At 45.5% G+C, this 27,887-nt stretch overlaps 1 protein-coding gene across 1 annotated transcript in view; it reads left to right on the forward strand.

The window, feature by feature from the left end:
- Positions 1–27,887, forward strand: part of ryr1b (ryanodine receptor 1b (skeletal)) — a 162,794-nt gene that overhangs the window by 118,297 nt on the left and 16,610 nt on the right. Inside the window, 13 exon segments of the mRNA XM_080771534.1 lie at positions 1,349–1,422; positions 7,836–7,916; positions 8,755–8,843; positions 9,844–9,972; positions 10,878–10,982; positions 17,811–17,892; positions 18,572–19,884; positions 21,123–21,223; positions 21,878–22,058; positions 22,662–22,748; positions 22,892–23,161; positions 23,345–23,475; positions 24,107–24,149. Of these exon segments, the coding sequence (XP_080627660.1) occupies positions 1,349–1,422; positions 7,836–7,916; positions 8,755–8,843; positions 9,844–9,972; positions 10,878–10,982; positions 17,811–17,892; positions 18,572–19,884; positions 21,123–21,223; positions 21,878–22,058; positions 22,662–22,748; positions 22,892–23,161; positions 23,345–23,475; positions 24,107–24,149 (2,686 nt within the window).

Consider the following 27,887-nt stretch of genomic DNA (forward strand, 5'->3'; position numbering starts at 1 on the left):
AGGGGGTGGTTTTTTACGCCAATAATGCACGCCTGCGATGCTGCAAAGTTAAACCACCCCCTCGAGTGTAATATTTCTTAATTCACAAGCTGTACAGGCCTACTTAATACTTTTCATTGGTTACAAAACCCCAAAGACACGCTTAACCCCCGTCCAACCTGGCGTCCCTAATGTATGTATTAGGCATGTTGGGCATAAAGACACGCTTAACCCCCATCCAACCTGGCGTCCCTAATGTATTATAGGCATGTTGGGAATAAAGACACGCTTAACCCCGTCCAACCTGGCGTCCCTAATGTATTAGGCATGTTGGGGACATGCTTAACCCTGTCCAACCTGGCGTCCCTAATTTATTAGGCATGTTGGGGACATGCTTAACCCCCGTCCAACCTGGCGTCCCTAATGTATTAGGCATGTTGGGCATAAAGACACGCTTAACCCCGTCCAACCTGGCGTCCCTAATGTATTAGGCATGTTGGGCATAAAGACACGCTTAACCCCCGTCCAACCTGGCGTCCCTAATGTATTAGGCATGTTGGGGCATGCCAGTATTATACTGTAGGGGGTGGAAATCTTCAAAGACTTTCAAATGTTTATTTTCTCTGAAAGTATAGCAAAAATGACCGATATGCATCATGTGGCCCCCGGGGGGCGCCAGTTGCCCACGAATGTATGATTTATACAGTATGAGGCTGTATTCGTTGCACTCGGGTGGATTCTTTTGGCATAAATCAGTGCTTTATTGAACACCCTTTACGTCTGTAAATGTTGAACCAATGGAAAGTAGTAAAAAAAATGCTTTGGACATAACCTCTTAACTCCATTGGACCCTCAAACTGTCTGCTAAAGCAACTAACTCCACCACCTCTCCCCCCCCTCTCATGCGAGTAATTGACAACATCTGAAGTCACAACACCAACTTTGATGAGGCAGTATTGCTTTGTTTAAAAAAATATATATATAAGGTTTTCTTAATTTCCTGAAAAATGTATATTTTGAATTTCCTGAAAAATGAACATTTTGGAGTTAGGAGGTTTCCTCCCGACAGCAGAGATGTTTTAAATGTGTGAGATTTGTGAGTTGCTGTGATAGGAGATGGATATCAAATGGAACACAACCACCCTAAAGACTAATCATTGTGTATATTCCTGCACTATACCTGCATCGAGTGACCTTGGTACATAGAATTTGATCTATTGAAGATTCTGACCTTCAAATGTACATGATTTTTGTTTTGATTGTATTGCTGTATTGTTGTATTTTTCTTTCTGCTTTGGCAATGTAAACGTATGTTTTCTCATGCCAATAAAGCCCTTTGAATTGAATTGAATTGTGTGTGTCTTGGCAGCGTTCTGGACCTGAATGCGTTTGAGAGACAGAACAAGGCCGAGGGACTCGGAATGGTTTCAGAGGAAGGCACGAGTGAGTAGTAACCTCATACCGCCCACAGCACACAGTAATGTGAAGGAGAACAAAAAGGCACTTGCAACACAACAAACCTGCCTATCATCACATTTAATGGAACCAGATTTGGTTCAGATTGCCGTATAATGTTTGTCTTATATAAGACTGTTGTTTCTTGTCCCAGTGTGTCGTCTCTCCCCCTTTTGCAGGTGCATTTTGTCCCACTCTGTCAGAGATACATTAACCCACATTCTGACCTGAGATCAGATTCATACGAGGTTTCCACTGGACACACACACTGGTCTGATTAACCCATTCCGACCTGAGATCAGATTCTAAAAATGTCAGTCGTTCTTCGATTTTTCAAAAATATCAGACCTACAAGCTCGTAGCGCGCCACTCGGTGGCGCGCTATGAGCTTGTAGATCTGATATTTTTCAATAGATAAAGCATAACATGATGCTATAACACCAAAATGGGTTCCCGGTCAGAATGGGTTAACACAGGATGTTGTGCTGTGTGTGTGTGTGTGTGTGTACAGGAACATGTTTGCATCATCCATGTTTTGAGTACGCGGGTGAAATCTCCCCTCAGCGGCTTCTGACAGACATACTAGGGGTTTTTGGAACATGCAGCATCCGGCAAGCCCAACCCAGTAGTCACTTTGAGTGGCACCACAACACAGCCTGTGGTCCCGTCCCTCCCTCATCCATCCCCTCCCATATGTCTGTCAGAAGCCGTTGATTGGATTGATTTCACCCCAACACCGTGTCGGGGCACGGCGACTGTATTTCCTCATGAACCTGTTTGTATCATCCCCTGACGGCGATGCGACTTTGCACTCACTGTCTTGTCTCTTTGTCTCTCTCCCTCCCTCTCTCTCCTCTTCCACACCACACTCACAACCCCCCCCCCTCCCCCCCCCCCCATGCCCCCTCCCTCCCTACAACCACCATTACGATGCTCTCGCGGTACTCAGATATGGAACGTGGTAAATACAAACTGGCTTTCATGTATTCTCAGTCTCCGTCTCGTTCTCTCTCTCTCTCTCTCTCCGTCTCAGCCATTCTGTCCTCTCTCTGTCTATCTCTGTCTCTTCTGTAGTTTCCATTGGCCTGACTATAGCCGTTGTGTTTGTGTAGCTTAATTCATGTGCATTTCATTTCGCTCTCAAGGACCGTCACAAAATCCAACTTCAAAGTCACTCGATGAGGTTCAAATGTAGGACTGCCCTATACTGTATACTAACGCTATAGGTTTGGGCCGATATTGGAGTATAGTCTCGAATATCGCAATAGTTTACTTTCCGCGATACCCAGACCCTCCCTGAACAATTTATTTTTAAGTTATACCTATAACCATATACGTTGCATAGACGCACAAGCATGAACACAATACCTATAACTTGAGGTGATTTTGATAAAGATAATTAAAATGTGTGTCATTCAAGATTCAAGATTTGTTAAATCTCATAGGTTGCTGTACACCACAGAATATATGAGTTATTTACTTTCGGCTGCTCGAATATTGTAGCAACAAAGAAAAAATTATAATTAAAGAACAACACGAGAATAATTTAAATAACATATATACGCAATATACAGTATAGTATACTGTATATTGTGATGCTTTGATAGTGGCATTACAAGCCTATATATACACACTATAGTGTTATCACGTTGCTCTCTTTTACTCTTCGCTTAACCGGGTGACGGACAAGTTGGATTTTGTCTCCTTGCGTGCTTTTAGCACAGACCTACTGTAACTCCATCCACTGATCCGCTCACTGATCAGCTCTCTGGAGGGGTTCATAGATCACTGATCAGCTCACTGGAGGGGTTCATAGATCACTGATCAGCTCACTGATCAGCTCTCTGAAGGAGTTTGCAGAGCATAGAAAAAAAAACGGAAATGAATTGCAGTCCAAATTTTATATCACTCCACAAAAGCCCCAAAGGCCACATTCAAAGGTACCTGCAGTGCACCATCCACCTGCCTAATGCCACCACATGTAACCCTCCACCCGACTACACCCAGTGGTTCCCAAAGGGGGGACCCCCAGGGGTACCTGAGGGAGTTCCAGGGGGGACCCGCAGCTAAATGATAATTAGGAACCCTCATGGGTCCGTAACTCAGAGAGCATACAAACGTGTACGCTCTCAGAGTTAAATTAGCATTGATTGTACAATATAAATTGGGGGTCCCAGAGATAGAAACGCTATTGAACGGGGGTCCGTATTTATAGACATGTCAAACTGTAGGGGGTCCTTAAAATTAAACGGGTTGAAAATCACTGCTATAGAGCCGTAAAAAAACCCCTCTCTTATATGGGGGGGGGGGGGTTCCTGGCATATCTTTTCAAATGGGGGGTCCGCGGGCTATTTAGTGTCAATTTGGGGGGTCCTTGACATGAAAGAGTTTGGGAACCACTGCCCTAACCACCACCACCCACTAAAGCCACCCAAACATTCACTACCAGATGTAACCACCTAACTCCAACACCCACTAAAACCACCCAAACATTCACTACCAGATGTAACCACCTAACTCCAACACCCACTAAAACCTCCCAAACATTCACTACCAGATGTAACCACCTAACTCCAACACCCACTAAAACCACCCAAACATTCACTACCAGATGTAACCCCTAACTCCAACACCCACCCACTAAAACCACCCAAACATTCACTACCAGATGTAACCACCTAACTCCAACACCCATTATACACTAACCACTACCCCAACCTCCGACCCACTACTCGTCAACATTCCTTTTGTGATAACCGAAGGATGTTCTCTGGAAAAACTGTGTATTTCTGTATTTATAATGAAGCTATACATAACTGTATACTTGTACATTCATAATGTTTTATAATATCTCTCTCGATATTACAAGACATTCTTCATCGTGTCTTATGATTGACTTAATATCAACAGTCATGAGGTATTTATTATTATAAGTTTGACTATAATACTTGTCAGATGTCGCAGTCGAAAAAAAATCCTTAACGGGTAGAGAAATTATGAGCAGTTTTTGTTTATACCTCATGAAATATAATCTCTAACTTATAATGTCTAATGACTGTTGATGAAATAGACCATATAGCACTCGGGCTTGGACTCCTCATGCATAGAGGGAAGCATGAGGTCAGTCCGTCGCTCTCTCTCCAGGGAATGTGTAGCGCCCACGATTACATTCGATAATTGGTGAAAAAACTGTGGGATAAAGAATTTAAGGTGAATTCAACAACAAAAAAATTACCAAATTGAGTAAAACGACAACAACAGTAGGAGAGACACTGAATGTGTTCCTCCACTGTAGAACACGTTTGGTTTATAATGCCTTGTTGAAGGTATCCTGTGAAATATTAGATGTAGACTTTTTTACTTTGTTTTACTGTTAGACGTGTAGACTGTATTTACCAGAGAGCATCTGGAGGAGGTTAACCCATTCTGAACTGAGATCAGATTCTAAAAATGTCTTCTACATCCTGACAGTTTTCCATTCTGACCTGAGATCAGATTCTAAAAAATGTCTTCTACGTCAGTCGCTCTTCGATTTTTCAAAAATAGCAGACCTACAAGCTCGTAGCGCGCCACTCGGTGGCGCGCTACGAGCTTGTAGATCTGCAATTTTTCAATAGCTAAAGCATAACATGATGCTTGAACACCAAAAGGGGTTCCCGTTCAGAATGGGTTAACACTAATCCATACACTTTTCTTTCCCTGCTAATAATATGTCACTGGTGTTGCCTGTGTGTCTTTGTCGCCTGTACAGTATTTCCATGTCTTTCTTCACTCTAATGATTGTATATCCTGCAGGTTTAAAGTACCAGGATCGGCAACATCGTTTATTTACTAAAGCTTTTTCCTACTAATGTTTGCTTTTAACTGTTTAATTTGCGACGACGACCTGATTGAGTTACTGTATGATGTTGTCCACACGTTGTTTTGTCTTTACTGAATCCACTCTGAGCTTTATCCCCTGTAGCTGTCCCATATATACCGATACCAACCCCCTTATGGCTATTTGACCTAATAGTTTAATCCCCTGTAGCTGTCCCATACCGATTTTTTTTAAATATATATATATTTTTATATCTGCTAGTTTTGAATAGCCAGCGCAAATACAAAATCTGAAATGACACAGACGCTTTCCCGGCTTTAATGGGTTATTAATTGTCGCTGAGCTTTCCCTCTTCCTTCACCACCAGTACATTCACACACTGAATGTGTGCCTCCATCGTAACCCATAAGACTTGTTGTAACCTCAACTTAAAGAGTTAACCTCGATCATGATTGGTGGAAGACCCCTATCTATCCTGATTGGATGAAGGCTGGGCCACCTAGCCAAAAACGAAACCTACGTTAACTAACTGGGGACAGTCAGGGAGGAACTCTTTATATGGTCCGCACACTCTGTGAGGATTATCACAAAAAAAAAAAATTAAGTGAAATCACTGAATATACCTTTAAATCTCCTGGCGTAACATCCTACCCATCCATCCATCCATGGTATAATAGTGCCTTTATCCAAAGAAGTGCTTTTCGATGTGCATTGCATTCAACCCATTCACGCACTACAGGCTGTCACACGCCGACGGCAGGCCAAACCGTTGCAAGGTACCAACAGTGTCGATTTCGTCGACTAAAAACTAAGGCGAGCCTACCCCTTTTTCCACTGACGAAGACTAAAAATGGAAACTAAATGAAAACTAAGACTAAATATACTGACAAAAAACTGGACTAAAACTAGACTAACGCTAAAACATTCCAGGTGACTAAAATGTGACTAAAACTAAACGAAAACTAAACAAAAAAAATCTAAATTTTCTGCTAAAAACAACACTGGGGTACCAACCAGTTAGTATACCATCTGAGCCACTGCTGCCAACCTTCCTTCCATCCATCCATCCATCCACCCCTGCCCTTCTCAGCACCCCACACACACACACACACACACACACACACACACACACACACACACACACACACACACACATTGAACCAGAGTTTGTGGAGTTCAGTAGATCTGTCCTGCATTGCATACTGTGGCCATATTATAAGAAGAAAAAAAACCCCGTAGAGAAACACAAGCTGTCCTCATGGCCTCATCATCATCATCTCTGTTCTTGTATGTCCAACCAAGTCTGTCACGTCTGCTCGACTTCATCAATCCTATAGCTTAGTTATTATATATATATGTCCTCATCTCTCGTGTCTTCTTCAGTCCATTCATGTGTCTTCTTCAGTCCATTCGTGTGTCTTCTTCAGTCCTTATGGCATTGCGTTTGTCTGAACGTCTTTGTGTGTGTCTGTCTCTGTGGCCCCTTTTTCACCGGTTTGGGTTCCCATTGGGAACCGGTTCAGTTCTTTTTTTTTTTTTTTTAGTCCATGAGCCAGAGCTCCAAAATTGAAACGTTAATTATGAATTGAGTGTAGCAAAACCATACCTTCTGTATATTGGATTGTTATCACCATGAAACTTCTCCAATTGAGTACTTACTGTACACGAAGACAATGATTTGTTGTATTACAAATTTTTACATGTTTAAATATGCAAATGAGGCATTATGTAGGAAACAATATGTAAAATAATAGCAAATATGAAAAAGCTACTACTGTGGAAGGGTTATCATGTATTAATTGACTTCTATTGATCCTATAAACAGTTTAATATATAGGGTATAGTTTGCCCACCAATGCTGGAGCTCTGGCTCATGGACTAAAAACCAAAAATAACTAAACCGGTTCCCATTGAGAACCAACCGGTGGAACGGGGGTCTGTGGGGCAGCGGGTGTGTGTCCCTGTCAGGTGTGTGTCTGTCAGGTAGGTATTGTACAGTTTTCTGAGAGGGGGCGGTTCAGTGTCCATCCGTCGTCTCCTTTCAAGTGGACAAGACGTCTCTCTCTATCTGTGTCGTGTTGAGTTTATTGTTGTTCTAATCAATGTATTCTAACAAGGGGCTTAGCAGTGGTGATGTCACTGGTGTGGTTGACAGTACTACTTACTTAAGTAATTATTGTGCGCGCACGCACGCACGCACACACCCACACACACACACACACACACATACACACACACACACACACACACACACACACACACACACACACACACACACACACACACACACCATTACATCACCACACAGGTGATACAGGTATGTCCTGTCCAGTAATGCAGGGGTCTTCAACCAGAGATACCACAGGGGGGGTCTGCCAAATCTCTGTGTGATCATAGTATTATAATTATTATAATTATTTCTTCTATATTAACCGCACTTGAACCCTCTCATCCCTATTCTTGGGGACGGGGACACTATATATACCGTACTCTTCACAGCTAGCCTCTCAGCACACCAAACACTGTACGCACTGTAAAAAAAGATATTAACATCCATCTCCCGCGCCCCCCTCTGCCCCAGACGAGAAAGTGATGGCGGACGATGAATTCACCTGCGACCTCTTCCGCTTCCTGCAGCTACTCTGCGAGGGCCACAACAACGGTGAGTCTCTATAGCCTAAATAACGCTACTCTGCGAGGGCCACAACAACGGTGAGTCTCTATAACCTATAAATAACGCTACTCTGCGAGGGCCACAACAACGGTGAGTCTCTATAACCTATAAATAACGCTACTCTGCGAGGGCCACAACAACGGTGAGTCTCTATAGCCTAAAAATAACGCTGCGTATAACCTTATTATTTTGTCCGGCAGCCGACAGGCTTCTTTTTAACCCATTCTGACCTGAGATCAGATTCATACGAGGTTTCCACTGGACACACACTGGTCTGATTAACCCATTCTGACCTGAGATCAGATTTTTGTATAGGGTTTTCTTTGTGACCCTATACCATTAACATTCTATGGCAGGCAAAAAATGTCAAACTTTCCTTTTGCTTTTAATTAAGTAGCATGTGACAACATGTCAAACTAGGGTGTTTTCATGATTCAGAATCCATTCAAAGCATTAGTTTTGCACAAAAAAACACTCCTTGGGCTATAAAAAGCAGCCGTTTTTAAGCCCAAGGAGTGCATTCTGTGCAAAAACGAATGCTTTGAATGGATTCAGAAAAATGAAAACAGGGTCACAAGAAACCCAAACCCCTATAAAAAGATTGCCCAATAGAGACAGCCGGCCAGCAAGTGGATTCATGAATGTACGTATATACAGTATAGACAATATTTTAGGCCAATAAAAATATACTGTATACCAAATTTCCCACCCCATAACCCCCGGCTGCCGGACTATTGTATATATGCCAAAAATGGGCCTTTTAATCCAGTTCTGGAGTATTGACCGTGTCTGTTGTGTCTGTTGTGTGTCTGTTGTGCACTTCCAGATTTCCAGAACTACCTGAGGACTCAGACCGGAAGCACCACTACTATCAACGTCATCATCTGCACCGTGGACTACCTGCTTCGTCTGCAGGTGACACTGACGCTGCTCACACATAATATATTCTTACTTAATTCATACTCATTATGTGTCATGGCAAAGTGAACGGGCAAACGAACGATACTTTATATTCACTGGTTGGAATTAAAGCCTGCAATCTTTGTTTTCCGGGTGGAAGCATAGAGTTATTATACAATAGAGAAGACACCCAGAGGAAATCCTGAAGCGCAATGGACATAGTGGCCGAAGAAGGTATTGCAGTTTGGTAAGGTTTGGTCCTCAAACACATGAACGCGCACTAGGCTCCGTCCACTCTGCCGGTCGCTCGCGCGTTCATGTGTTTGAGGACAATCCATCCAGAATGCACACTGCTCCTAAACCGGAAGGAGGAGTGGATTCGCCTCATGCGCTTCTGAGCAACTCAATGCAAGTGGACGGGAGGAGAACTTGGGTGTCTTCTCTATTGTATATATACTCTAAGGGTGGAAGGCATTGATGTTTGATGCCACAAATTGTTCCTTTGTGTCGTCTGTCGTCCTCTGTCATCTTGTGTCATGGTCCTTCCCCCCGCTTAGAGGCCTTTAAGTCTTTACTTAACCCATTCTGACCTGAGATCAGATTAAAAAAATGTCTTCTACATCCTGACAGTTTTCCATTCTGACCTGAGATCAGATTCTAAAAAAATGTCTTCTATGTCAGTCGCTCTTCGATTTTTCTAAAAATAGCAGACCTACAAGCTCGTAGCGCGCCACTCGGTGGCGCGCTATGAGCTTGTAGATCTGCTATTTTTAAATAGCTAAAGCACGACATGACGCTGACACCAAAATGGGTTACCCATCTCTTCTCCCTCGCTTTCAATGATGTTTGACCCAATTAACCCGTGTAACACTTGTATTTCTTTAATATTGTTTTACTATGCTATTTGCGTTGATTGTATGCTTGCTTCATGATCGTGTACAGCCCCTTTGGTTGACCTAAATGTGCTCTAGAAATAAAGTTTGATTTGATTCCTTTTGCCTCCGTGTCTGTATAGGAGTCCATCAGTGACTTCTACTGGTACTACTCGGGGAAAGACATCATCGACGAGCCGGGCAAGAGGAACTTCTCCAAGGCCATGACGGTGGCCAAGCAGGTCTTCAACAGCCTGACAGAGTACATCCAGGTAAGGGGGAGCTACAGTATATGCAAAACAGGTACATGGACATTTAGCCGGATTGGCTATAGAATAATGACGATCTATTTGGATTTTCCCTTTTATTCGTGTCGCTCAGCCGGCAGAGATTCAGATTCAGATTCAGATACCTTTATTTGCCATTGTGTAAAACACATAGGAATTTGCTTTGACATTTGACATGTGTGCATTTCTTATTCCTTTTTTCACATATAACGAAAAAACAACAAGACAAATGCAGAGCTCTCCGTCTTTGGCACCACAAGGTCAACGTGTTCGATCTCGGGCACGGCCAACTCAGTGTATGACAGTGTTGTTTACGTCGACTAAAACTTAAGACGGAAAATGATCGTCGATTGCCTTTTTCCACTGACGAAAATTAAATGAAAACTAAGCTATACAGTATGATGACTAAAACTAAGACTAAATATACTGACAATAAAAACTAGACTAAAATGTTAAGGAAGGTACTATAGTGGACAAGAGATCCAGTACAAGTGATTTTACACTTGGTTGCATGCCTATTGTTATTTTGTATGTGATATGGAGCCTGAGTCTAGAGCAGACGTAGAATACGCACATCAACAGGCTGGGTGCTGGGCTAAAAGAAACTTCAGTAAATTGGATGGAGCCCGCTGCACACCACAGCTATAAGCAAGACGTTCTTTATTTAAATACTGACAACGTTTCGATCTATTTGATCTTCATCAGGTCATGTGAACATACACAAAAGTTTGTACTTTTATAATAAGGTAGTGCCCCCATTAACCAATCAAAACACCACATTTTGGTGCCCCTCCCATCACTACAGGTGTGACACGTCAACCCTGAGTGAGTATGGAGTCTGAAATAAAAATGTAATTTAATCCCCCCCTCTCTCTCTCTCTCTCTCTCAGGGTCCGTGCACGGGGAACCAGCAGTCACTGGCTCACAGCAGACTGTGGGACGCTGTGGTGGGATTCCTGCACGTATTCGCTCACCTGATGATGAAGCTGGCTCAGGTAAGACTCGTGTGAATGATGCACATTCCTGAACCTGTGCATACAGTACATACTGTACGGTGCGTATCACACTCTTTATGATGTCGTTGCTACTGTACGTAGTGGATATATTCCAATCTATACCACGGCTTCTCCAGCCTCTGCTTACTTTGCGCCCACACTGTGGGTCCGTGGTCTCTGTCGTCGGCCACTTTGTTCAAGTCCGTCGGGGGCCGTCCCCACGGTGGGAGACGCACGTGGCGCTGTGGTGTCCGTCTTGGGGTCTGATCCTCATCGCTTTTGGGCACCGTCCGGTAGGGATCAAACCGTGCGTGGCGTGGCGTTTGGAGGAGGACCAGTTTGACGAGGGAACATGTTGGTTGAAAGGTCCAGGTTCTTCTCCATCTTCTACATGGACCAGTTTGACGAGGGAACATGTTGGTTGAAAGGTCCAGGTTCTTCTACCATCTTCTACATGGAAGAGAGGAACTTGTGGTTGAAAGGTCCAGGTTCTTCTCCATCTTCTACATGGAAGAGAGGAACTTGTGGTTGAAAGGTCCAGGTTCTTCTCCATCTTCTACATGGAAGAGAGGAACTTGTGGTTGAAAGGTCCAGGTTCTTCTCCATCTTCTACATGGAAGAGAGGAACATGTGGTTGAAAGGTCCAGGTTCTTCTCCATCTTCTACATGGAAGAGAGGAACATGTGGTTGAAAGGTCCAGGTTCTTCTCCATCTTCTACATGGAAGAGAGGAACTTGTGGTTGAAAGGTCCAGGTTCTTCTACCATCTTCTACATGGAAGAGAGGAACTTGGGGTTGAAAGGTCCAGGTTCTTCTCCATCTTCTACATGGACCAGTTTGACGAGGGAACATGTGGTTGAAAGGTCCAGGTTCTTCTACCATCTTCTACATGGAAGAGAGGAACTTGGGGTTGAAAGGTCCAGGTTCTTCTCCATCTTCTACATGGACCAGTTTGACGAGGGAACATGTGGTTGAAAGGTCCAGGTTCTTCGTTTGGAGGAGGACCAGTTTGACGAGGGAACATGTGGTTGAAAGGTCCAGGTTCTTCTCCATCTTCTACACGGCGATCAATCAACGCCGGCAGTCTCATATCGACCGACGTCACGCCGCCGACGCTGAGGGGCGACGTCGTGTCGTGCTTCGGAGGCGACTGCTATACGCTCTGGCGTTCGGGAGTTCCCGCGGCGGCTCTGATGATCGTGGCGTTGGTCGCGTTTGTCGCCGGCAGCGGCGTGTTGTATACAGGAAGGGTCCTCCGGAGGGGAAACGTCCTGCTGGACGACATCTGCAGGCGCATCGGGTTCGCCGTCAGCAACCGCTGGACGAGGTCAAAGAATGAACCGCAGAGGGAACACTGGCTGGACGAGGTCAAAGAATGACCCGCGGAAGGAACACTGGCTGGACGAGGTCAAAGAATGAACCGCAGAGGGAACACTGGCTGGACGAGGTCAAAGAATGACCCGCGGAAGGAACACTGGCTGGACGAGGTCAAAGAATGAACCGCAGAGGGAACACTGGCTGGACGAGGTCAAAGAATGAACCGCAGAGGGAACACTGGCTGGACGAGGTCAGAGAATGAACCGCAGAGGGAACACTGGCTGGACGAGGTCAGAGAATGAACCGCAGAGGGAACACTGGCTGGACGAGGTCAAAGAATGAACCGCAGAGGGAACACTGGCTGGACGAGGTCAGAGAATGAACCGCAGAGGGAACACTGGCTGGACGAGGTCAGAGAATGAACCGCAGAGGGAACACTGGCTGGACGAGGTCAGAGAATGAACCGCAGAGGGAACACTGGCTGGACGAGGTCAAAGAATGAACCGCAGAGGGAACACTGGCTGGACGAGGTCAAAGAATGAACCGCAGAGGGAACACTGGCTGGACGAGGTCAAAGAATGAACCGCAGAGGGAACACTGGCTGGACGAGGTCAGAGAATGAACCGCAGAGGGAACACTGGCTGGACGAGGTCAGAGAATGAACCGCAGAGGGAACACTGGCTGGACGAGGTCAGAGAATGAACCGCAGAGGGAACACTGGCTGGACGAGGTCAAAGAATGAACCGCAGAGGGAACACTGGCTGGACGAGGTCAGAGAATGAACCGCGGAGGGAACACTGGCTGGACGAGGTCAAAGAATGACCCGCGGAGGGAACACTGGCTGGACGAGGTCAAAGAATGACCCGCGGAGGGAACACTGGCTGGACGAGGTCAAAGAATGACCCGCAGAGGGAACACTGGCTGGACGAGGTCAAAGAATGACCCGCGGAGGGAACACTGGCTGGACGAGGTCAAAGAATGAACCGCGGAGGGAACACTGGCTGGACGAGGTCAAAGAATGAACCGCAGAGGGAACACTGGCTGGACGAGGTCAAAGAATGACCCGCGGAGGGAACACTGGCTGGACGAGGTCAAAGAATGACCCGCGGAGGGAACACTGGCTGGACGAGGTCAAAGAATGACCCGCAGAGGGAACACTGGCTGGACGAGGTCAAAGAATGACCCGCAGAGGGAACACTGGCTGGACGAGGTCAAAGAATGAACCGCGGAGGGATCACTGGCTGGACGAGGTCAAAGAATGACCCGCGGAGGGAACACTGGCTGGACGAGGTCAAAGAATGACCCGCAGAGGGAACACTGGCTGGACGAGGTCAAAGAATGACCCGCAGAGGGAACACTGGCTGGACGAGGTCAAAGAATGAACCGCGGAGGGAACACTGGCTGCAGGCCGGCTGTCTGCTCACCATCGCCATCGGGCTGGTCGTCGTGGCGGAAAGGGGCGGGCCTGGAGCAGTGGGTGTAGCTTCCTGTTGTTTTGCCGTGCTGTCGCTGGCCGTGTGTTCAATTCATTTTGGAGTTTTATCACATAATTATGAAGGTCCCCAGAGAGCGCTTACAAAGTAGACTGACTGGATTGTTGCTTGGTCCGATTATCTGCGTTATTGGTACAAACGAGCCCAACCAAAACAATTTTTTCGGATAACGACAATAAACGTGAATGTCAGAAATGTCATACTAAGGATCATGTTTAAATGGCTTCTATTTAGCCTGCAATTAACCCATTCTGAACGGGAACCCATTTTGGTGTCAGCTTCATGTTATGCTTTAGCTATTGAAAAATAGCAGATCTACAAGCTCATAGCGCGCCACCGATTGGCGCACTACGAGCTTGTAGGTCTGCTATTTTTGAAAAATCGAAGAACGACTGACTGATCTCAGGTCAGAATGGGTTAATCAGACCAGTGTGTGTCCAGTGGAAACCTCGTATGAATCTGATCTCAGGTCAGAATGGGTTAGTTGTCCCTCGAGGACCTACTATACTGTAGGTGAGGTCAGTAATGTTGATGAGGTGTGTGTTCTTGTGTGTGTTGACCCCTGACCCCCTAGATGCACCCTGACCCCGGACAACGAAATGGCGTAAGAGGAACTCCGTGTCGCTCACTCCCATGTCACTTCATCTCTAGGCACTGCAATGCCACGTTAAAGGGATTGTGACATTAAAAAAAAGGTTTTGGAATTGTTCTTAATTTTTTTGGGTTTTCTAATCTCAATTGCACCCAAAAAACATGAACTTTTAACATTCAGTAGATTTTCTGTGATCTGGGGTTTTCTGGCTCAAACAGGTGCTCTGAATTGCCGGCAGTTTGTGATGTAAGAGCCTGCAAATCCCATATATGTCAATGGGATTTGCCAGCAGATGTCACTGTTTTCACTGTGTTGCCTGTTTTCATTGTAGCTCAAAAGGCTTCCAAACCCCAAAGAAAACTTCAGACCACAGAAAATCCACTGAATGTTCAAAGTTCAGGTTTTTTGGGTGTAATTGAGGTCATAAAACCTAAAAGAAAAATAAATGAAAATCAATGTCATAAAACCTTTAAATAATTATGGCTTTTATATCGTATAGTTTATCACCGTGTCCTGCATGGCCTCCCCTTTTATTCTCTCCTCGCATTGTCTGCCTTCAAGATGTTTCTTTCTTTCTTCCCCGTCGCATTATATACCTTGGAATGCCATCTTTTTGGTTTTTGTTCATTTATTATTATTATTATTACCGGTATTATTATTAGGCTCCATGATAATGTTAAAGGACCACTTTTCAATCTTCATACAATAGGTCCTCACTAATAATCATGAAAAAATGGCGCAATTGTTTTCTACTCTGTCTGTGTCTCATATATGTCGGCAGTTCAGAAACCGTCTCCCAGTGACATCATCGATGGGGAATACAAGCTAATAGAAACGGCAGGCTTTCTAGTCCTGAAAAGTTGCAATGCGAAAATGGAAGCCAATCGTTCTCACGATAATGAAAATCTAAACATTTTTGTAAAAAAAGTATTGTTTAAAAAATAATCTGCCTAATGATGATGTCACTGGAAGACGGTTTCTAAACTGCCCACAGCCCTCCTATGAGACACAGACTGAGTAGAAAACAATCGTGCCATTTTATCATGATTATTAGTGAGGAGTGAGGAAGATAGGTTGAAAAGTGGTGAAGTGGTCCTTTAAATGTGCTATAGATTGTGTACGAAGATGCTATCGCACACCAAAGTCCTCGTATAGCGACCCACGGGAGAGAACCGCCCAGGGAATCTTGACAAAACAAGAAAGCGGTTCCGATCACCAAGAGTGCCAATGCTTTTATCAGGACGCAGCAGGTTTTAAGACAAATTAATCCAACGTTTGGGCGGGTTAAAAACCTTCCTCAGGCTTTTTCCCCGTTTCCCTGATGAAGGCTTAACCCCATTAGGCCTGACGAAATGTTTTCTAAATCATGACAATTTTCTGAAAGATTTGAGGCACATTTTAACACTTTAAAAAAAATTAGCAGGCCAAAAATAGCAGGCCACCGATTGACACGCTATGAACTTGTAGATCTGCTGTTTTTCAATAGTTAAATTATAACATAATTTAACCGCCGGATTCATTTGTCTTAACACTCATTTGTCCACAACTCCAGTGGTTTACAGTCCACTGCGCGCATCATTTGATGGTCAAAGTGGAGCGAGAGACCAGTCAGACAGTCTGGTCATGTCGAGTGATGAATTGTTCATGGTTAGAGTAGTGAAATCATTGTATCACACACACACACACACACACACACACACACACACACACACACACACACACACACACACACACTGACTGGCAACCGCTGATTGCTGAGGATACAGAGATACCTTGTGGTATATACGAATATAATAAACGACTAACAGACACAAGCCACCGTAAAATAGGTCAGACATATTACAGAGATAAACAAAACAAAACAACTTCATTCTGGACCCGTTGAAATGACGGATTCACAATCATACCGTAATAATTGCTTTGATGGAAAAAGTCATTACTTTGTGGTTTTTCTTGTTTTGCATCCTATGTTGTTCATGTATATTTCTATCCTAGTTTTGGACGGAAACCAAGGTTTTCTGTCTGTTCTGGTCATCATCTCCACGTTTATACTATACTGTACATCTTAATGTACCCCCACCCTCTAAACTAAAGCTTATATAGGCTGATCTACCGGCTCTGAATCCGTGTAGGGGGGTCTTTAGTGATGCGTTTAACATACAGCACAAGTGCGGCTAACATAAATGTTGCTATGATTACTCTAATTACTCTAGAATCTAGAGTAATCTAGAGTCTAGATTACTCTACTTTTTCAAGCAAAGGCAGGGGGAGCCACCCTTCTTTAACCCATTCTGGGCGGGAACCCCTTTTGGTGTTTTAAGCATTGTCATACTTTAGTTATTTAAAAATGGCAGATCTACAAGCTCGTAGCGCTTTTTTAAATTTTTATCACGGAAATGTGGCGCAAATCTTTGAATATATATTCTTTCAGAGCGAACGTTTTTAACTCAAATCTTTGCTTCTGGGGGGGGGGTCCCTGGAACAGAATGGGTTAAACTTCTCCTCTGCTGGGTCAAACCAGCCGAACCCAACAATCGCGCCGCTTTGACAAACGTGACTGCCAGTAAACTCGAGGCCTCTGAGTTCAATATTCGCTCCACATTTTTACTGAGTATACCAGCTGCCTTATTGTTGCATTTCCACTTGTGTCTGGCTGTCCATCACATTCAGTTTCTGTGGTATTTAATTTAAGGTATTTTTCTTTTTTACCGTGCAATGTTAAAAACATTGAAATAAACATCCAACATTTTGTTATCTCAAAAATGCAAACCCCCCCAGGATCTTTGGTGGAGTAGAACGCACTCGGAGGTAATAATACGCAACACCTTACTGTTTTTGTCTCTTTAGAATGTATATGGACTTTTACAACGGTTCATTTTGTAGTAGCAGTATTGGCCTTCCAGACGGGAGCAAGCTAAATCCTATACACACCACAGTGTTGCTTAACCTGACGCTGCCAGATCCAAGAAGCTTGCTACACATGTTTGTTTCACAGCTTATTGGGATCTGGGATCGCGGAAGCAAATTCGATGACGGGGCTGTTCCTTTTTTTCAAGATACATGGTAGATGATTGGATGGGACCGTCTGTCTATCACCGTGTGGGCGTGCAAACACAACCAATCATATTGACGTGTCTGTATAGCTTCACATCCGGTTTCGCACATATCCCGCCCTTAGCTCACGCTGATTGGTTCGGTACAGAGCGGTTCGGCGTTAGCTCAACTCCCTGCGAGATTCCAGATGGATGTGGTGTTGGGGAACATGGTTACCCAATACCGCCCCCAGCTGGCAAAGTCAGGTTAAGTGTTGCTTGCCCACAGGAACAAAATGTCCAAGCTAATAACACATGGAGTATGAATTAAGCGCCGTTGTTTCTACTTGTTAAGTGTATCTTCCTTATGGGTGTTTTTCGACCGTCTCTTCCAGGACTCCAGCCAACTGGGTCTGCTCAAGGAACTGCTGGACCTGCAGAAAGACATGGTGGTGATGTTGCTGTCACTCCTTGAAGGTAAGTTTGACCTTTTGCATATTATAGCGACTGTATACTGTACGTGCAATACGCACTAGATGTGCACAAATGTGACCAGATTTGACTGCGATTGAGCCTGCCACCGCGCAAATTCCAGCTTTTCACCAGAGGAGAAATCTTCTTTTCAAAATGAGTTAATGGCACAGGCAGACTCTTCACATACTAGAGCATGTCTGAAATGAGTGTCAGAGCCGAAATCGACATGTAAATATGAAATAAATGCTTAAACATGTAGCTAGGTAGGTGTAATGTTAGAGACCACAGAAGTGAACCTTCCAAGCCTGTTTTCTTAACTCGCTAGTTTTCTGCAAGACGTCACTCTATAAGCCATATATCCAAAACTGGTGGGCCAAACTGAACAACCAATATGTCAATTTGAAGTTATTGCTGCCCAATGGCAGTACCCTCAGTCAAATTTGGACACAAATATTAAGTCATCAAACTAATATCACGAATAATTCCCAAACATAATAATACTAATATATGAAAACACCAAATATTAGGGGGAATCCTATTGGTTCGAATTTGCTCAGTTTGAAGAAGAAATACGTAAAAAGTTATGACGCATTACTGCACATGCATATGTGCATGATATTGAATTCACAGGAATATTGTGTACAGTGTTATTTCCTATAAATGTTCTTCTCTTTGTTCTCAGGCAACATTGTCAACGGCACCATCGCCAGGCAGATGGTGGACATGCTGGTGGAGTCCTCCAGCAACGTGGAGATGATCCTCAAGTTCTTCGACATGTTCCTCAAGCTCAAGGACATCTGCGCGTCGGACGCCTTCCGCGACTACGTGACCGACCCCCGCGGGCTGATCTCCAAGAAGGACTTCTCCAAGGCCATGGACAGCCAGAAGCAGTACTCCCCCGGAGAGATCCAGTTCCTGCTCTCCTGCTCGGAGGCGGACGAGAACGAGATGATCAACTTCGAGGAGTTCGCCGACCGCTTCCAGGAGCCGGCCAAGGACATCGGCTTCAACATCGCCGTGCTGCTCACCAACCTGTCGGAGCACGTGCCGCACGACGCCCGCCTCAAGAACTTCATCGAGCAGGCCGACAACGTGCTCAACTACTTCCGCCCCTTCCTGGGGCGCATCGAGATCATGGGCGCCAGCCGGAAGATCGAGCGCATCTACTTTGAGATCAGCGAGGCCAACCGCAACCAGTGGGAGATGCCCCAGGTGCGCGAGTCCAAGCGGCAGTTCATCTTCGACGTGGTCAACGAGGGCGCGGAGAGCGAGAAGATGGAGATGTTCGTCAACTTCTGCGAGGACACCATCTTTGAGATGAACATCGCCGCGTCCATCTCGGAGCCCGAGGGCGAGGAGGAGGTGGACGACGACGAGGAGGAGGAGGGGGGAGGGGCGGTGGAGGGCGGAGGGGGGGAGGGCGACGACGCCAACGGGGAGGGGAAGGAGGCGGCCGAGTCCAGCTCGGCCTTCGCCGACTTCCTGAAGAGCGTGGGCGAGTTCCTGAACATGTTCACGTTCCGCAACCTGCGGCGGCGCTACCGCAAGCTGCGGAAGATGACCATCAAGGAGATGATCGTCGGGCTGGTCACCTTCTTCTACACGGTGCTGATGGGCATCCTGATGTTCGTCTACACCGTGTGCAAAGGGTTCTTCCTGCTCATCTGGAAGATCCTGTTCGGCGGAGGCCTGGTGGAAGGCGCCAAGCAGATGACGGTGACCGAGCTCCTGGCCAGTATGCCGGACCCCACGCAGGATGAGGTCCACGGGGACCTGCCCCCCGAGCCGGGGGCCCGGCAGGTGCAGGGGGCAGGGGACCAGAACGAAGGGGACGGGGGAGAGGACGGGGGAGAGGAGCAGGAGGAGGACGGAGAGGAAGGGGACGGAGGCCGGCAGCCCGGCTTCGACACCCCCGGGGGTCTCGGGGACTTTGGCGAGACGACGGCAGAAGAGCCCCCGACGCCAGAGGGCACTCCCCTGCTCAAGAGAAAACTGGTAAGACACGTGTTTTTTAGTGTGTGTGTGTGTGTGTGTGTGTGTGTGTGTGTGTGTGTGTGTGTGTGGCTAGCATCATGACAAGGTTGTCGATTTGCAAGTTGCACAACCTTCAAACGCTCCCATCAGCTCATAAGCAGTGCATTTAGCAGTACATTTGTACCCAACTGAAAGTCACCTGATGTGATATCAGCCTTTTGATTGGCTGTGTCATTAATGTTTCCTCTACCAACCTGGTAGAGACGACACCAGGCCCAGGAAATAGTTTCCAATGCATTTTTCCCAAAGACATTAAAAAAGGTTTATACTTAAAGACCTCTTAAGCGCCGTACGAAGCCAACTCGAGTCGTGACAAATCATGACAACAAACACTATATTTTGGACCCAACAAATAATTACAAAGAAGAAACAAAACAAACCTGCCTTTTTTTCCCCTTCTTTCAAATTATTTGTCGGAGAATGAACGGGGAATTATTTTCCGGGTCTCTCGAGGGGGGGCGGGTCTGCGGTTAGGTAAGGTGGCTGAGAGGCTTCAGAACTAGGGACAGCGACTGCAGTTAGGTAAGGTGGCTGAGAGGCTTCAGAACCAGGGACAGCGACTGGCAGCGGGGTGAAATCAGCCCTCAACTGCTTCTGACATACTGTACAATGTACATACTAGGGGCGAGGCTTCCCTCACTTTGAGTGGCACCGGTCTTTCTGACAGAATTACCAGTCTGGCAACTGCCCTTCTGACAGAATTACCAGCTGATTAATGCATTCCTGATGGAAATACAGTGTGGTTAACACTGCCATAAAAAAAAAACCCAAACCTAATTGTCTCCCCAGACTGTTCTTCAACAAAGATGGTCGAAAGCCAAACATTCTTTGCTCTGTACTTATCTGTACAGGTACAAAACACTGAAGCCCTTAAACCAGAAAACTATTCAAGGGACTATGACTAAAACTAAAATTGAAAATGTGCTGCCAAAAACAACACCGTTGGTTGTAGTGAGCAGCACCATGGCATGTGCTGTATTATGTATTAGGGCATTCACTTCTAGTCATTTTTTACTAGTTGACTAGTTTCTTATCAACTAGTCAACTAGTACCAACAAGGTCGACTAGTGGATTTACTAGTCGACTAGTAAACTAGTCGACTGTTTTGCTTAACGTTAAAGCAAAGCAGAGCGTCTAGTGCTCTGTGAAACTCTCGTATTGGACTGACGATAACAATAACAATGACGTGTGCTTTCCAGCAGGCTGCGACGACAGAAGGCCAGGAGGGGGAGGTGAAGGAGGGAGAGGCTGCAGTGACCCAGGCGCCGGAGGAGCCCTCTCTGGAGGCCGAGAAGGCAGAGTAAGTTAACTATAGGGCTGCAACTATAACGATTATTTTCATCATCGATTCATCAGGCGATTATTTAAACGATTAAAAGATTAAGCGATTAATCGGATTATGGCACCTTTTTGCAATTACTTAAAGGGATTGTGACATTAAAAAAAATTGTTCTTATTTTTTTTAGGTTTTCTAATCTCAATTGCACCCAAAGTGCAAAATTTGCCGGCAGTTTGTGATGTAAGAGCCTGCAAATCCCATATATGTCAATGGGATTTGCCAGCAGATATCACTGTTTTCACTGTGTTGCCTGTTTTCATTGTAGCTCAAAAGGCTTCCAAACCCCAAAGAAAAAAGAAAAAGAAAAATAAATGAAAATGAATGTCATAAAACCTTTAACTGGTCACCAGTTTAGGCTTTGGTTGCCAATTAGCCCATTATAAAAAAAAGAAAGAAAATGTAATTATTTTATGCATGTAATGTGCATGTCATCACCTGTACAGTACACCAGATTAGAGGAATTTATATAGATACAATAAAAATAGATTAAAAAAGAAAAACTCCATGGCAATCGGTGCATAATTGGATTCAACTCGTCTTAACGTTTATGGCACTTAAAACTGATGGCCGGAGATAAACAATACTAATGTCACCGACCGCCACTTCTTCTCCCAGCACGGAGAACGGCGAGAAGGAGAAGGAGAAGGCGGAGCCCGAACCCGAGGCCAAGCCCAAGGTGGAGGAGGAGGCCGAAGAGGAGGATATGTTTCCCACCAAAGCCAAGAAGGAGAAGAAAGACACGGGGGAAGGCTTTGAGCTGTGGAACGAGCTGGAGGTCCAGAGGGTCAAGTTCATGGTAAGGCTTTTGAGCTATAGTGGAACGAGCTGGAAGGTCCAGAGGGTCAAGCTCATCGCGTTACCAGAGAGAGTGTGTGTGTGTGTGTGTGTGTGTGTGTGTGTGTGTGTGTGTGTGTGTGTGTGTGTGTGTGTGTGTGTGTGTGTGTGTGTGTGTCAGTGGTTCTCAACCTTTTCATGTCAAGAACTGTATTCACCCCCCCCCCCACCCCCATCTAAAAAACATGTTGAGCTCCAGACCTCCAGAAGCAAAGTTCTTTTTTTTTAATGTCAACTTAAACAAACAAATAAACGAATGAATTTATGAATCAATTCGTTTTCATGTGTTTATGAGGTGACAGTACTTCATTAGACCCCTTGGTGTGGTTGTGGTTATGTGCGATGTTGTCTTCCCTTTGTATTTAGGGTTTCTTCCTGGAGGCCTTTGACAGTCAAACGTGCCAATGTGATATCAAAATATCATGCTGTGTTTGAAAAGTCGCGAAGTTTTTTAGTATCTGGTCTCAGTCCCATAAATGGGTTAAGTTGGCAGCATTTTTTTTGGTATTGTTCTGTTGAAAATGGCTAAATGGCTGGTTTCCACCGTTTCTCCTCCTCCTCCCAGAACTACCTGTCTCGGAACTTCTACAACCTGCGCTTCCTGGCTCTGTTTGTCTCCTTCGCTCTGAACTTCATCCTGCTCTTCTACAAGGTCAACAAAGTAACAAACACACACTGTACACACTCTGCAGGGAACTAATACAAACTATTCAAAACTTATGCTAAGCCTTGAAGCCACTGTTTTACTGGCTCAGTCGGTCACTCTGCGTCGTCTGTCTTCTCTCCCCCTTCCAGGTGTCCGACAGTCCCCAAGGCGAGGACTTCGAGGGCTCTGGCATTTTCGAAGGCTCTGGCTTGTTCGAGGGTTCCGGCGGCGCAGAGGAAGATGGCTCGGGAATGGACTTCATGGGCAGCGGGAGTGGCGAGGAGGAGGAGGACGACGAGGGAGTGTTCTTCTTCTACCTGGAGGAGAGCACGGGCTACATGCAGCCGTGCCTGTCCTTCCTGTCCGCCTTCCACACCGTCATCTCCTTCCTCTGCATCATCGGCTACAACTGCCTCAAGGTGCTCATCCCACCCGATCCGCAATTTAGTTACACACCGCATTAGCGGGTTACGTGCATTTCAACCACACACACACACACACACGCGTACGCAGATCTAGTAAAACCTAAATCTAGTACTAAATCTAGTAAAACCTGGCAGTGGATGTGTCTTAACAGCCTGTTTGACGTCACGCTGCTATAGGTGCCGCTGGTCATCTTCAAGAGAGAGAAGGAGCTGTGCAGGAAGCTGGAGTTCGACGGCCTCTACGTCACAGAGCAGCCCGAGGACGACGACATCAAGGGCCAATGGGACAGACTGGTGCTCAACACGCCGTAAGTCACCGCCACGACACACTCCGTACACCGTACGTACGTACGTACGTACGTACGTCGTGGACACCGTTTGTGACATTCACAATCATAATTCATAATTACAAATATGTATTATGTACGTATTATTACCACATCGCCCTTGTCGGGTGGAAACCAAACGTGTTATTCAAATTCAAAAACAGCAAATGTAACAAATCGTGCCGTGAGCCTGTACTGTAGTTCTGCTATTTTGTCAATATCTTTGAATATATACAGTATATACTGCCCCCCTGGTCTTAATGGATTAACATAGCAACAAAATAGCAGATCTACAAGCTCGTAGCGCGGCACCGAGTGCCGCGCTACGAGCTTGTAGGTTTGTTATTTTCGAAAAATCGTGAAAATGTGGCGCAAATATCAGAATATATAATATTCTTTCAGAGCGAACGTTTTAACTGAAATCTTTGCTTCTGGCTTCTACATATTATCAGATGGGGGGGGGTCTTCTACCCTGGAACAACATATTATCAGATGGGGGTCTTCTACCCTGGATGGGGGTCAGATGGGGGTCGGTGGAACAACGTATTATCATATTATTACAGATATGTTTGGTGTTAATAGCGTTTCTTTTTGGTTTTGTCATTTCTCACAGCACATTCCCCAACAACTACTGGGACAAGTTCGTGAAGAGGAAGGTACGTCCTCATGTGTGCTTTATGTCCATATCATGATACTAGACTGGATATTGTCTGTGATTTTGGATATTGTACTATTGCCATAAGTATTCTATAAAAAAATATAAATATCGGATCGGGGGGGGGGGGGGGATCGGTAGATACTCAAAATCAAATGACTCTGAATCGGATCGGGAGCAAGACATCCCGATCGGGGTCTTTTATATTCTTGTTTAAAGGACAACTTTAGTTTTTTTCAACCAAGGTTCATGTTTTAGGTCGTTATTAGAGAAACTAAAAGGTGAGTGTTACATTTATTTAATTTGCTGCTTTCTTTCGTTTTAGGGATTTTAGCTCTTTTTGACAGGGGGGGCGGGGGCATTCGAGCATGGGGCTAAATATGTATTTTTTTCACAAAACATTATGGCGATTTCATTTTTTTAAATTGACTATAGTCCTACTAGACCCCAAGAAATTACATCTGGCCACAAAAGATCTATTGAATGTGACAAACTGACATATTGAGCCTATACACACAGTATAAGCCTTCCCCCAGTAGGCCTCCTTTACATTCAGTAGATCCCGTGATCTTCCGTGGCCAGATGTAATTTCCTGGGGTTTATTAGGACTATAGTAAATAATAAAAAAATAAATCACCATAACATGTTGTACAAAAAGACATATTTAGCCCCATGCTCGAATGCCCACCGCCCCCTTGTCAAATAGAGCTAAAATCCCTAAAACGAAAGAAAACAGCAAATGAAAGAAAAAAAAAACACTCATCTTTTACTTTCTCTAATAACAACCTAAAACATGAACCTTGGTTGAAAAAAACTAAAGTTCTATTACATACCTACTGACCGCCAGAGGCGGTGTTTTCAACACCTGGATATACATCGCGCGCACGCGCAGAGGTCGAATATTAATACCAAAAATGTCACTCGTGACCCCCTGTGGGCGTACCGATATAGGTGCCCAGTTCACAGGGTTCATCCTCTTTCATCTTTTCGCCTTCGCAAGTCGATTTATTTTGAGCTCCTGCTAGCCCTTCGAGGCTGCATACAGGGGCTCTCGACGCTGGCCATGCCTACGGAGCCTCTACGCAGGTCGTTGAAACTGAAACAGCTACGCTTTGTGTCTCGAAACCGACACGGTTGGAGCTGCCTGGTGCCCTCCAGAGACGCGTGGTTTGTTGTTTTTCATGACTGGGGATCCCCCCCGTGCGTTCGGTAGGAGCCACCTTGCGTCCTCCAGAGGCTGCATGGCGGCGATAATTCCCCGCCGGGCTCCCTGGTCCAACTTTTATGTTGGACTTTGTTTTCTACAGGTAAGTTGTGTTACTTTACTTGCCCGGCGGGCGCGCCTGCTACAGCGTTAGCTTCGCTTTGCTGTCTGGCGTTACATTGGGTTGGTGTCAGTGTTTGCTCGCTGAAATCCAACTTGTTTGATTTGTTACAGTTGTCGGTGGCGGCAGGGGCCGTCCATCCTCCCGACTAATGCATTAAGGGTTAGCGGTTGTGTGTGTTCACTATTAACCAAGAGCTAACTTAATGCTTCGTGGTGCTGTTGTTGTGGTCGCGCAGGTTCGTCTCGACAGCGACCGTGGCGGCGCTTATTTGATTATTAATCAATACTCATGTTGAATGGCCGCACGATGCTAAATGAGCAACAGCAATGTTTTCTGCAAGAAGAGTGTGTTCGCTCTGTCGCAGATGTGCAATCTACCACATATATGTGGCGCTCGGTTGCGTTTGCAACGATGCCTACTAATAAGAGGTTGTGTGGTCGTGACGTTAATGAGCGTTCCTCCCCAGACGATTTCTGGTTAAGGAACAAACTTTTTCAAAATGCAGGTCAAGTTGTAAACTCAGCTCAGTGCTGACTTGCTAGTTTGTTTTGCTCGTTATATCAAGCAGGAATATGACAATGTTGTCACTATGTGTAGCGTGCTTAACGTCACTGCTTAACTTGAGTGTATACTGCTATCTGAGATGCGCATAGTGTTTGTATCTCATAGCTTGAGTGTGATCCGCTCAGCTGCTTTTCGGGCAATACCCGTTTGTGCTTGGCAGTATAATTACTAATATAATGGTTCAAGCTTCTATCGCTTTACCATTGCGTGGTTATCAAACTACGCCTGCATAGTATTGGTAACTGACTCATTGTATGTCCTTTTGCAAGGCCTTCCTCAGCTTTATACATGTACATAACATGTACTGATAACCAATAGGAATAATGCTGTGCTTATCCCTATTTGGACTTAGCTGGCTTTGCAGCGACTGCCCTGATCCTCCTCGGGGGCAAGACAGCAGAATACATTGACTAGTACATATGTCATGTACTTGATACTGTAGCTTGAGTGATCCATGCTTTTTGCTGCATTATCACTGACACTGGGGTTGTGTTTCGCTCCACTGCTGTGCTTGGAACTGGCTTGAGTGGCCTTCGCTCTTCGCCATACATAGTATTGTTGACTTACTGTGTACTGATGGTCATCTTTCACTAGCACCGAGGGCATATTCCGCCCCGCCACTATCATATTGTGCACTTGACACAGGCTTGAGTGATCCCCGCTCTTCGCCATGTCGGTATAGTACTAATGACATACTGTGTACAGATGCTTGGCTGTGTTATCACGGGCATTGAGAGTGTGTTTCATTCTGCTGCCTCCCACCGTATTACAGCGTGAAGGCTGCTGGTGTGAATACTTTGTGGTATCCGGTTAACTCATTCAACGCCAAGTGCTGAGTTAACTTAAATTCTTATTAATTGCCCTGTACTAATTGGCATTAATATAGGCTTTGAGAGTGCTTTACGCTCTGCGGCCTGCCACTGTGTCTCAGCATGAAGGCTGCCATAGTGCCCACATAGGCATTAAGAGAGTGTCCCTCGCTCCGCTGCCTGCTGTCGTGGTTCAGCGTGGGAACTACTGTCACGGTGTGCCATTGACTAGTATAAGCACTGAGTGTGTCTCGCTCCACCGCTTCATCTAGTATAAACACTGTGCCCATATAGGCATTAAGAGTGTCCCTCGCTCCGCTGCCTTGGCAACTGTCACGACGTACCGTCACCTAACACAAGCACTGAGAGTGTGTCTCGCTCCACCGCGTCATCTAACAAACGCTGAGAGTGTGTCTCGCTCCACCGCTATTGTCATAGCTGGATAGTATATTGATTACTTCCTACTGTTGTTCACAACGTGTGTTTGTGCTAACGTAGCAACGAGAGTGTCCCTCGCTCCTCCGCTATCGTTGTAGCTGGATAGTATTTTGATTACGTCCTACTATTTTGTCAACGTGTTTAAAGCCGGCGCCGCACGTTTGCGTGCTGTGTTTGTGCTGCTGACGTGAGCAACGAGAGTGTACCTCTGCCGCCTGCCACTGTATTTCAGCAAGGCCTGCTACAGTGTGGTTGTATTGGTTAACCCATTCAACGCCGAGGGCTGATTTGATTTATTTAATTAATTAATATAACTCATTCAGTGCCGTTTCGGTGTAGTGCCCATATAGGCATTAAGAGAGTGTTCCTCGCTCCGCTGCCTTGGCAACTGTCACGGCGTACCGTCACCTAACATAAGCACTGAGAGTGTGTCTCGCTCCACCGCTTCACCTAACACAAACGCTGAGTGTGTCTCGCTCCACTGCGTTATCTAACATAAGCACTGAGAGTGTGTCTCGCTCCACCGCATCACCTAACACAAACGCTGAGAGTGTGTCTCGCTCCATCGCGTCACCTAACACAAGCACTGAGAGTGTGTCT

This window comes from Protomyctophum bolini (genome assembly GCF_963924005.1).
Source record: "Protomyctophum bolini genome assembly, chromosome: 9".
Taxonomy (NCBI): Eukaryota; Metazoa; Chordata; class Actinopteri; order Myctophiformes; family Myctophidae; genus Protomyctophum; species Protomyctophum bolini.